The 12,090-nt window shown below is 42.6% G+C and overlaps 1 protein-coding gene across 1 annotated transcript; it reads left to right on the top strand.

Annotated features, from left to right (window-relative positions):
- Positions 1 to 351: 351 nt before the first annotated feature.
- Positions 352 to 9,928, top strand: LOC136555939 (alcohol dehydrogenase class-3). The gene is made up of 9 exons (XM_066548982.1): positions 352 to 431; positions 3,125 to 3,226; positions 4,168 to 4,309; positions 4,924 to 5,011; positions 5,799 to 6,018; positions 6,535 to 6,795; positions 7,501 to 7,636; positions 8,537 to 8,675; positions 9,626 to 9,928. The coding sequence occupies exons 1-9, from the start codon at positions 420 to 422 to the stop codon at positions 9,648 to 9,650; spliced, it is 1,125 nt and encodes a 374-aa protein (XP_066405079.1). The 5' UTR covers positions 352 to 419; the 3' UTR covers positions 9,651 to 9,928.
- Positions 9,929 to 12,090: the final 2,162 nt, after the last annotated feature.

Raw genomic sequence — 12,090 nt, 5'->3', positions numbered from 1 at the left:
GCGTCCCGTTAGCTGGGAAGGAATCTGGGCAACCTGGTGGAACAGGCCCATGGGCAGGGATAGTAGGCTGCTCCCTCACGGGCACAGTAATGTCCATCTGCCGGCCAGACTAAAGGAGCCGCGATGGAAGACACTGGTGCAGCCGCCAGCAGCCACAAACCCGGCCACACGGCAAGGCAACACTGCGGGCACCTTCAGGAAACACAGAGACCTTGGCCCGCACCGCGGTCTGCGGGAAGAAAAGCCCACAGGGGGCTGGCGACTGATCCAGCGCGCCCCTGCCCTGCAAGGGTGGGAGGCGAAAAAGGGAGGAAGGAGCCACTTCCTTCGCCCGCCCCTGAGAGGGAGGCGGGGAGAGACGCAGCGGAGAAGGAGGCGGGCTCCCCTTCCCCTTCCGCTGGCAGCCGTAGCCGTGCGCGATGGCGAGCGGGGTGAGCGTCTGCGTTCCGCGGCGGGAAGGTCGCCCGGGGATGGGCGGAGGGTTCCGCACCAGGCAGGACGAGGCGGGCGAGCCCTCCCTACCCTGCCCTGCCGTCGCTGTCGGGGCCGCGGGCCGGGCTCGCCGTGGCCGCTCTGGCCCCAGCGCTGGCGAGAGCCGGGGCGCGGGGGGTGTCCGGGCGCCTCCGCGCTCCTGCCCCACGCGTGTGAGGCGTGCGGCGGAGTCGGTGCCGCTGCTCTGCTGTGGGAGGCTCCCGCTGTGAGTGTTTGCAGGATAGGAAGGAAAACGCGCGTTTGCTCCCCGCCGTGTGTTGTACTCCACCCCGTGCGCGTCCTGGGGGTCTGAGGGCTGCGCTCCGGCCGCTCCTGGGTCGCGGCGGTGGAGGAACGAGCAGAAGACCTTGAACTTTGCGTGTTTCGTGTGGGTTTCAGGCAGGTGCGACTGAATCGGCTGTAAAGAAGGGGTAAAACAAGACCTGCCTGCTCACAAAGCCATTGCTGGCACGTTTGCTGCACGGCTGTAGGATCAGCGCGATAGCCCATACCTTGTGCCAGTATTTTCCGAACTCTGTGCAGGCGGTCAGCGCCCGGGGCCCCAGCCGGGTCGGCGGCCGTGCCTGGCCGGACGCTGAAGCTGCTTCAGGCGGGCACTGGGTTGGAGGAGCTTCTGTCCCTGCCAGAGCTCGGTTTCATCCCGACTGAGATAGCTGATGGTGTGCACGGCCACAAGCAACCCAACAGCTGTGCTCCAGTGCTAGCATGGTAATAGAGGAAATGAAGAACTGCTAGAAGTTGGTGTTTTGGTTTTTATTTCCAGTTTTTTATTTCCAGTTGTTGGCTTCAAGATTTTCAGCAAAGCAACAGTGGAAAGCTACGAATAATCAGAGAGCAGAAAAAGATGGGGCTTTCCTGATTCCCACTCTGAATAGTCTAGGGGCCTTTGTGGCTGTATGTACTGAATCAGAAATTACTATTTCAAAATTTGCTTCCAGATGCATACTGCTAGTTTTAGATGATCAGAATTTAACCTGTAAGGAGACTATTTTTCTCCTCTCTGTCTTTAATTTTGTGTTTAACTAAGCTTGTGGAAATCAAATTTTAGGAATGCGCAGTCTCCCGTGCAAGAACAAGTGATGACTTAATGAGGGGAGGATGAGGGGATGGATTGAAAACCAGTAAATGATTTACTGAATGATGGCTCCCCTTGCACTTTGTGCTTTGAATTTAGATTTTCTGGCAAAATCTTTGGTAGATTTAGAGATTATGACTGATAGCGCACACTGTGATTCCACAGTTAGTTACTATGGCACATTCCATGCATTTTTGTAATATTTACCCTGGTATTAAAAAGCAGGACAAGAAGATTTCGTGGCTCTAGTAGTTAGGGGTGTTTCTGTCTAATTTAGACCCCTGCTGGCTGTTGGAATAGGCATGTGTTTTCTGTTACAAAGCTTTTTGGGTCTGTAGTATTTATTTTACCAAATTTAAGCTAAGGTAAGTATCTAAGTTCTACTATCACAGGTACAGTGAGGATTTTAAGTGGCTCTGGCAAAGCCTAGTACTGTTTATTGTACAACAGAAATACTGTTGTAAGAATGGCATAGACTAGCCATTATTTTCTCCTGATCACAGGTGATGAATGAGAGCTGGCAAGCTCAAAAGGTGCTCTTGGCACTGTTATTTCTTCCAGCAGGTGAAATTTCAAAAAGGCTGAGTGACTGTATTGCTGATCTTGGGAATTTACATTTAATCCTCTTTCTCTCAAGCATTCCATGGGAACACCACAGCTATTTTGAACACCCAAAATGTCATGTTCTTCTCTTGGTTTATATTTCTAATAGCAATGGCTTAGACCTTGTCATCTTCATGAAACCAACCTCTAAGGGTAATCCAGATGCTTCTCCTGAAGCTGCTCTAGAGTGTATGGCTGGAATGCCTGCTGATTTTCTCAGTCACTGGTGTGTATCTACCTGTCAATAGGGTTTACAGATCCAGAAATCCTGCTCTCTTATCCAGGCTCTCACCGCTGGGATTGAAAAGCTTCCTGGGATGTTTAGGTGTGCTTGCAGAGCAGGATTTGTTGTGGCACTGAGAGCAGTGAGGGATGACTTGCTAACAGTGATGCCTGTGGCCACAGCAGAGGTGTTGAGCCTTACAGCAAAGTCCCTCTGCATCGCTGAGGGCTCTGCATGTCAGCTGCATCTCCTTGCTGGAATCCTACTTGGAAACCATCCTGATCAGGAACAGGAAATTCAGTCTTGATGTGGGTCTCCACAGTTCCCTTTCTGAACTTTCCAACTTCAAACACTGTGTTTAATGAATATACCTGAAATGAATGGCAGTCTTGGATTTTAAACCACCATTTTTTTTAATGCAACCTTTCCATTCATGTTGCTCCCTTCGCTGCAGCGTGTCCCCCAAGCACTCCCAGGCTTATTATATTTTTTACACAGTAAAAGAATGACATCCAAATTTCAGATCTTTGCTTACTCATTATTGTTTAGCTTCCTGAAAGCAAATGTGGGGCAATTAAACCTTTGTGTTGAAATTATGAATTGCAGATCTGGGATTCTTTCCAAAAGCCAGTAGTGCTGCTTTTATTTTCTCACTTGGCTGAACAAGAATTATTTTAAATGAACCATACAACAGATGTCCTCTTTTTTTTTTTCTTGTTCTTGTCTTTTAGGTTATTAAATGCAAAGCTGCTGTTGCCTGGGAGGCAGGTAAACCTCTCTCTATTGAGGAAGTGGAGGTTGCTCCACCAAAAGCTCATGAAGTTCGTATCAAGGTAATTACATCAGTTCTTATCTATATGTTTCCTATTTTAGGAGACTGAGTATTAAAGATGAATAGTTTGTTTGCCAACAGAAGAAATGTTGAAATAGATATCATTAGTTCATTAGTTCTCAGCTGGTTTACAGAGAAGAAAATGACAGTATTTAGATCTTCTGGTTATGAAAAACAGATTTTTCATAAACAGATTTTTTTTTAATTTCTACTAGTCTCACTTCACAGTCTGGTCTGGGGATAATGGCTAATCTTGAGGATCAATTCCAGTTGTTACAGACCAAGTTCTCTCAAAATGTCTGAGCTGGGAACACCTTTATCTTGTTTCAAGGACAGCAATTTGTCATTTGTGGCAGCTGTGTAACATGCTGCATTTTTACTTCAGTCAGGCCATAAGTTACTGGCTGCTGAGCTGGGATTGGTCTGCTTGGATTCCCTATACCCAAGTTCCTGATTTCATCAGGGCTTTACAGGAGCCAGTATCTGCCAAAAAGTATACATTAATGTGAAATTTATTCCTGTGGAAAGGATTTCTGCATGGTGCTGAAGACTTAAGCAGGATTTATGCAGTACTGAGAGTTCTGCATGGTCTCTCTGTAAATTTTACCTTTGAGTCTTAACTTCTTTCAAATCTGAGATGTTAAACTACTTTGAGATGACTTGGAGCACTGATTTCTAGCTATAGGAAAAGACAGGTCAGCTTTTACCCCATTCAGTGTCACATTTTGGTTGATGGAAATGATAAAAATGTACTGTTGTGACTTTACTTTTCTGAAATAAGAAAAACTGCCTTGCCAGGAATTGAAAGTATTAGCCCATATCCTAAATGCTACCAGAACTTTGACCTGGCATTTGTTCTTAATTTCTGACTAAAGGGAATTGTTTAGATCTGTGCTACTATTCTGCTCTTCAGGGTGTCTCAGATTATTTATTTCTTCACAGATAGTTGCCACTGCTGTCTGTCACACTGATGCCTATACTCTGAGTGGTGCTGATCCTGAAGGATGTTTCCCTGTGATCCTGGGACATGAAGGAGCAGGAATTGTAGAGAGTGTTGGGGAAGGAGTAACAAAAGTAAAGAAGGGTAAGGAAATACCTTACAAGTTTTCTGCCTTTCCTTGAAAGTGTTACTTTATTTGAAGATTCACTGTCAAATTGGGCCACTGAAATGCTATCTTGCAGGAGTTAATACAATATTTTATTCTGGGGTGTATGCCTGTGTAGATTTCTGTGGTCTGAGACAAAACACTAATCTATTCAATGAGCTCTTGATTTAAAGCTTGAAAGAGCCCAGAATAGCATCTTTTTACTTGAAATCAGATCAATGTATAATTACAAGAGTGTTGGGAGTTTATTATTTTTTCAAATTGTAGTTGTTATCTGTTGGTTTAATTAAAAGGCTTAAAGTGTTTAGTCTTGTTGTTCACTGTTGATTTGGGGTTGTTTTGTTTCACAGTAATGTTGCTACTTGTTCTGGAATGATGAATTTCAGATGGGTTGTCTGCTCAGCCAGGATTAAAGTTGTTTATCTAGCACTCTGTAATACCTCTGTATACCATAAACAGCTTTTAGTACACAAAGGTTTTAAGTGAACTCAAGCTCACAGAAAAACATGCAGAATCAACTAACTTCCTTTTTTTTTTTTTCACAATGCCTTGCTTGACTCAATAACTAGACACAGAATATTTCTTTCCTTAGGGGACACTGTTATCCCTCTATACATCCCTCAGTGTGGAGAGTGCAAGTTCTGTAAGAATCCTAAAACAAACCTGTGCCAGAAGATAAGGTCTGTATGACTTTGACACGTGTTATGGTATTTGCTCAATGTATACCTGCTGTAGTTAGCAAAAGCAATTGACAGTTTTCCTTGAAGAATAAATCTGTTGATGGATCATTTAATGACTTGGAAAGTAGATGTTTCAGTAGCCACTTAGGCAATTTTTTTCCAGTCTTCCTTAAAATTTCTATTCTTCCCTTAAATAAAACTGTTTCTCTCATTTCAAGTATGTGAAGGTGCAAACTACTACCTTGTGTCCACAGGTTGCAAAACATAAAGGCTCTGACTCCATATTTAATCCATACTTAAGGGAACCACTTCAGGCAATGTAGCTCTTGGGAGTGAACACCAAAGCTTTCAAGTGGTACAAAATCATACGGACAGCTCTTTTTTCCCTTTACACGTGCTTCCCACATAAATTTGCAGCTCCTGTTCTGATTAAAATCTCCCAAACTCAAAAAAAGCCCCAGTAACATAACTGAGAGGTGCTATTCAGGGGAGGATACTGAAGGAGGCCAAGACAGTGGTGCGGTGCTGTGGCACAAGCAGTTAGCATTGGTAACTAATGAGGTCAACATATGAGTAAACTCCATTTCTTTCAGGTTTTCCCTGGAGGAATTAACTGCGTAAAGTTTTAGGAGTTTAGCATCTCACTTCTGTGAACTTCTAGGTTTACTAAAGTGGTCAGAATATAAAGGTGCAAGTATGCAGCTGCCTCTCTGTGCTGCTTGGTGGATTCCATCTGGTGAAAGTACTTGCTGCTTAAATCTCTGCACTTCCCTGTCTCTGCCTCAAGGATTACTCAAGGGAAAGGAGTCATGCCTGATGGTACCAGCAGATTCACCTGCAAGGGAAAGCAGATTTTCCACTTCATGGGGACCAGCACCTTCTCTGAGTACACCGTGGTGGCTGATATCTCTGTAGCCAAGATAGATGCTGCAGCACCTCTGGATAAAGTGTGCCTGCTGGGCTGTGGCATCTCCACGGGCTATGGGGCTGCTGTCAACACTGCTAAGGTAAAGGCTGGCCTTGTGGCACACGCAGCTTAGCAACTACACAAGGACTGAAAAGGGGATGTACCAAATCTGTGTTCCTTTTTCCTCTTCAACTGATGAAGTTTAGCTAAGAATTTCTAACTTCCCCATAAGAGGCCAGATCAGGTTAGAAGAATCCTTTGCCCTTTGGAGGAAACTCAGGTGGAGTATTCTGCACCCCTTTTGACAGCAGCTATATATGAATTACTTTTCTGGGTTACGTTCATCTTGCTGCAAGTCATTCTGATAGCCTGAAGCTCAGGGTGAGACGGAGGTGGTAGGTGTGTGGGCATGAGTCTTCAGGCAAAAGAAAGGGCTTAGTGCCTAAAGAGCTTTTAGAATTAAATTTCTGTATAGTTTCCCTTGTCTATAAAATCTCATAGCCATGTATATTTGCTTCCATTTTTTCCTTTTTTACAGTCTCCTTAACCTGCATTTCCTCTTCCCCTGGAAGGATGAATTTTTATCTGTTGCTCATGATTCCTTTCTTACTCCTAGGTGGAGCCTGGCTCTACGTGTGCCGTGTTTGGTTTGGGAGGAGTTGGGCTGGCAGTTATTATGGGCTGCAAAATAGCAGGAGCATCCCGGATCATTGGCATCGACATTAACAAGGATAAGTATGCCAAAGCCAAAGAGTTTGGAGCTACTGAGTGCATCAGCCCCCAAGACTCCAAGAAGCCCATCCAGGAGGTTCTGGTTGAGATGACCGATGGTGGTGTGGATTACTCATTTGAGTGCATCGGAAATGTCGGAGTCATGGTGAGTGCTTGGCCAACAGGAGCGTGTGCGGGGAGGGACCAGTTCAGCTGAACAGCAAGATCAGCTGCTTTCTTAACACAAAACATGCCAGATTCACTAATTTTTTTTTTTTTCTTAATAATAATACCTGCTATGACTCATAAGGACAATTTACACTCAATCGTAATTATGTAATGAAAGCAGCTGCTACTTCTTGGGTTGAAAATGGCACTTAAAAATGCTTTTTCCTTAATCAGAATTTTTTTAGATCCTGAGTTTCTCTGTGCTGACAGTTGAAATTAACAAAACTCATATAAAATATACTGTGCAATGAACAGTAAAATCTCAGGGATCACTCAGCATTTCCCTCATTTCTCAAGTAATTAATTTCACCTTTGGAAATGCAGATTTTCAGGAATAGGGCTAGATTTTCTAGATTTTCAGGAATTACAATAGCATTCCTTACTGTTGGTAATATGGTCTGTGATTACAGTTTATCCCAACTCTCAGTGGGAGCTTAGAGAAAAAGCTAGATAGGATATAAAAAGTGCAAAGTGAACCTTTAAAAGTGTAAGGGAATCTGAACCCTGAATGGAAAATATAATGTAATTTTCAGTGTTATTTACTGTTCCTTAAATGCTGATGCAGTGATTCATTAATGGGGGAAGTCCAGGCAGTGTAAACCTTAGCAATAAATACCCTGCTTTTTCCTGTCTGTCCATGAAGAGGGCTGCCTTGGAAGCCTGCCACAAAGGCTGGGGACTCAGTGTGATAGTCGGAGTGGCTGCTGCTGGCCAGGAGATCTCCACACGGCCATTCCAGCTCGTAACTGGGCGGACGTGGAAAGGGACTGCATTTGGAGGTAACTCTCTCTTGCTGTGGGGATAAAAATAATTTACTCTGGCCTAAAGCTGGGAGGATCACCCCCCCTTGGCTTTGCTTGTGCAAGATATGTACTATTGGCAGGCTATTCATAAATGCTACATTGGCTTTTAAGATAAAGACTCTTAAAATCTGTTATTCCTACAGACAGGGTAGAGATTAACATACATTGGTATCATATCCCATACATTGGTATCGTATCTAACATTTTGAAGAGAGAATATATCTATGTCCTACTCAGTACTAAAGGAGTGGGATAGGGAAACTGCTTTACCACCAAGTGAAGGTTTGTTTCAGTTTCATCCAGTGAAAGGACCTAGTCTTTGAGGAGATGGGAACTCACATCAGTATGTTTGTGTTGCTTAACCACTGAGTAAATTGTGGGACCAACATGACAATGTGCTCTAAAGACCTTTAAAATAAAAAGGGAACGAGTGCTTGATACACATTTTCTCCTGTCAACTCAAAACCACATTGAGTTCTTTTTTTTTTTTTTGGGAATTCAGTAATTGCTGAAGTGGATGGAAGTTCAGTTTCAGACTTTGAATTATTACACTGCTCTTTGTCCAAGCAATACACAACTTACTGGGTTGGGTTATAAAGAATGTAGAGGGCCTGACAGAGAAGCCACGTGTATGCTTTCCTAGGTGAGGGCTTCTGTTATTTTGAATGCTGGAACAGCTAGTGAAAGATTTTTCACCAACACTTGTGTGTGTTTGGATAATGTGTGCTTTTGCTAGACCTCCATGGGAGGGACAAACATGTCACTCATCTCTGTCCTTTTCATATTGATCATACAAGTTTTGTGTAAGGGCTGTGGTTTTAATTTTCTGAGATAGGTGGAAAAGGGAAGAAACAAGGCTTGCTTTCCTTCTTTCAGGCTGGAAGAGTGTAGACAATGTACCTAAACTGGTGACTGAATACATGTCCAAAAAGATCAAGGTTGATGAATTTGTGACTCACACGCTGCCTTTTGACAAAATCAATGAGGCTTTTGAGCTGATGCATTCAGGAAAAAGGTAATGTTCACAATATTGAAAGGTACACAAGATTTCTTGATCAGGTACTGTCAAAGTACAGGTTCCCTGCCCACTGCCATGTTTTAAACAGGGAAGCTAAAGGGTGACATACACCACATGCATTAATTCTCATAAAAACACACTTCTCTGACCTTCCAGGCATGTGCCAAAACACAGGCACACAGTAAAAGCAAGCAACAGTGTAAAAGAGAAATACAGATATAAAGCTGGTAAAGGGGACAGGTCAGTCTCAGGCTTTCACCACTGCTAAAACATTCTCCCTCATAATGAGGAATTTAAAGGGACTGAAGATGTAATAAGACAGTAATATTTAGGATCCTCTGCAGATAGACAAATAGTTTTGACCACTGTCTCCAGAAACCAGCATGGTCTTTGTATTTGATCTCAATCTATATCTATCTATTGTATATAACTTTGGAGAACTGGTCTATCTGCTTTAGCTCATATGGATTCTATTTTGGATAAATCAGTTGACTGTATTTGTTACAACTGGAAACACTGCATTTATGCAAATTTCATCCAGCAGTTGATCCCCATCCCAGTTATAAATGTCAGTATCATTTCAGTGTTTTATTCATACATAAGCATGTCCTAGGAAACTAGTAATGAAAACTACTAACATTTTCCAAACAGACAAAAAGGAGAATGCCTGTAAATACTACTGCTCCTGATCAATCTTGGCTACTACTGAAAGCTGACACCTAGTATGAAAAAGAGTTTGTTTGGAGTTCTTTTTTCTGGAGGAGAGACCAAAAAAACCGGAAGAGAACAAGCATTATCCTGAATTTTTAATAAATATTATAGGCATATGCATGACTTCATTCATTACAAAAGACAGACGTTAAAATATGTCTCAGCAATGGAAGGGAGGGGAGAGATGGGGAGAAAATTGACTTCTTGGTAACTTTAATTTTCTTTTTTATTTTAAGCATTCGAACTGTCCTGAAGTTTTAGAGCCAAATGTGGACCTTCTTAATTGGCCAGCACCATGCTAACTGCCTTGTTATAATGGAATTTTTGATAGAAGATAGAATCAAGCAACCGAAAACTCACTGGGACTAGGAAGATCATGTATTTTAGGGTGAGCGTTCTGGGTACTAAATAATAAAAAATTGTTAACCACTGAATAGAATTATGGAATTAGTCCTGATTATGGACTTCTGTTTCTATACTCATTCCTCAAATTCAATAGTGGCTAACTCAAATCTACTTAATAAAAGCTTATTTCTAAAGCCAGTGTTGGAATTATTTAGCATTAAGAGTGACTTGTTTTCCTTTAGTGATTTCACACAGAGGGAGTGTTCTGCAGAGTCTACAGCAAATGATGTGGGATTCACTGCACAAGGCACACCTAAGCACAGAAGTGAGAAGCAGCATGCATTTGCTGCAGCTGTGCTGAAAGAGGGGCCAGAACTTGTCAAGTTTCTGAGGCTATTCTAGGACTACAGTGGTTTGTAGCATCCCGATCACCTTGAAGGCAAATACAGAGCAGAGACTTTGGTGTCCACGCGTACCATGTTCACTGGGGTGGTCCATGTTCTGCCTTATTTCTCACTGGTCTCTTTGGCATGCTTGTTTTAAAGACCATGGCACAAACTGCTCTGGTCACTTGCTCTAGTGGTGTTCTCCAAGGCTGCAGTAGGACAGTTGTCCCATTTCCTTAACTTACTGGCAAATGAAGCAAACTTTGCAGCCAACACTGCAAAAGCACACAGCATGGGCTTGTCACCTCTAATCAGAAACCTGATGATGCAATTGAAGTAGGAACTACTACTATTAGAGCAAGTCTCCTCTTGAGGGCTGCAGGGGAACAGGAAAGAGCATTGCATGATGATGGCTTCAGGGTTTTCGGGGATTTTTTTTGCTGGATGGGGAGGGGTTAAGTCTCAGTTTTGGAGTTGCGGTTTTTCTTAACTCTAGGTGGAGTGAACTGACTGGATAAGGTTCTTTTTGTATTGAAACCTGCAATCAGTGCCTCACATCCAGAAAAACATAGAGAAATAGCAGAAAATAGACTGCAAAGCAGAGGCAGCCCAGCCAGTTAAAAAAAAAAAAAAGATACATAGAAACTCAGTGTTTCTCAGTGAATCAAGGACACTGATTAGGTGAGAAGTTTCATGTTTTAAAGAACCCTGGTCAAAACAACTTCTAGCAGAGAACACAGAATGCAAATAGTAATCTTATTAGAAGAAATTCCCTCTCACTACCAACAATTACTCCAAGCCACTGCTATACAACTGGGACAATTACATCTTTTCCATCTCTCATTAAAAAATATCCCCTACAGCATTCTGAAAGTAGTTGAGGTACTGCATTTCTACTTAATTTTAGACACTAAAGAACAAATCTGAATGTCGTAAGAATTCGATTTTGAGCATCAGGAGGAAATAAAAGCTGAATTGGTAACACAAAACTGAGCCCTTTAGCCCAGCAATGAGGTGACTCTCAATACCTTTGTAGCTCCAGGAAGGCTGGCTGAACATCAGAAAATCCAGTAGAAAATTTGCTGTTAAGCTGTTGCAGTGAGAGTAGTCCATAATTAGAAGATGATACCAATACAATACTAGCTAACCTGGCAAACCAACCCCCAGCTGGATCTAACAGATTTAACATACTTACACTGGAGCAGCTGTTCCTCTATGCTGCACAGACTAGATGAAGACCACACAATCTTGTCTGCATTACATTATTACTTCAGAGAATCTGCATCTCAGAGTGTTTGTGGGAAGTCAGGCTGTAATACCAGCAACAAAGAAATGTAGTGATACCACAGTGCTTGGGTCAAAGACTTCCAGCTTCTTCCCAGCCTGAGGAGTTGATGTCCCAGCCATTACTTCAGCCTGCAAAGCTTTTGATTTAATGGAGCATGTTTGAAATAGGGATTTTTTGAAGTTGTTCAGCAATCCAAGGGACTCAAAACCAAGAGCTTCTACCCCATTTTTGGTGACCAAGGTACTGTATTGAACTGCACATCCACTGTGAATGCAATGTGCATGTACTCTGCTGGCTGTCACGTAAAACATGCAGGCTGGCCACTCTCGTCCTGCTGTTACTCTTACTCAACACCATCTACCAAACTTTCTCTTCTTAAATATTCAAGTCAAGTTGCAGAAACAGCATGAAGAATTTCCACACTGACTTACAGTAAGTAATTTTAATGTGTTTTCCCTTTACAACAGTGAAGGGAAAATACATTAAGAGATTGATTCAGAACTAATTGCAGGACTGTGTTTTTAGTAAAAGTGTATATAATTGCTAAAAATGTCATTAAAAGGAGATTTAAGTTAGGATCTTTTATTTAAGTGGATAGCAACTTATGTAAGAATAAAAATAGTTAATTTCCACAATCCAGTCAGCACGAGTCTAGTATGTCATGTTCAAGCAAAGACACAGC

The sequence above is a fragment of the Molothrus aeneus genome, chromosome 4, assembly GCF_037042795.1.
Source record: "Molothrus aeneus isolate 106 chromosome 4, BPBGC_Maene_1.0, whole genome shotgun sequence".
In the NCBI taxonomy this organism is placed as follows: domain Eukaryota; kingdom Metazoa; phylum Chordata; class Aves; order Passeriformes; family Icteridae; genus Molothrus; species Molothrus aeneus.
Note: the sequence above shows the minus strand (reverse complement) of the source record. Positions and strands in the feature narration are given on the sequence as shown.

Bases quoted from the DNA above. Each gene is read 5' to 3' on its own strand.
- LOC136555939 (XM_066548982.1), top strand. The intron at 4,310-4,923 runs GTAAGGAAATAC...TTCTTTCCTTAG, and splicing joins AGTAACAAAAGTAAAGAAGG to GGGACACTGTTATCCCTCTA. The intron at 6,796-7,500 runs GTGAGTGCTTGG...CTGTCCATGAAG, and splicing joins TCGGAAATGTCGGAGTCATG to AGGGCTGCCTTGGAAGCCTG.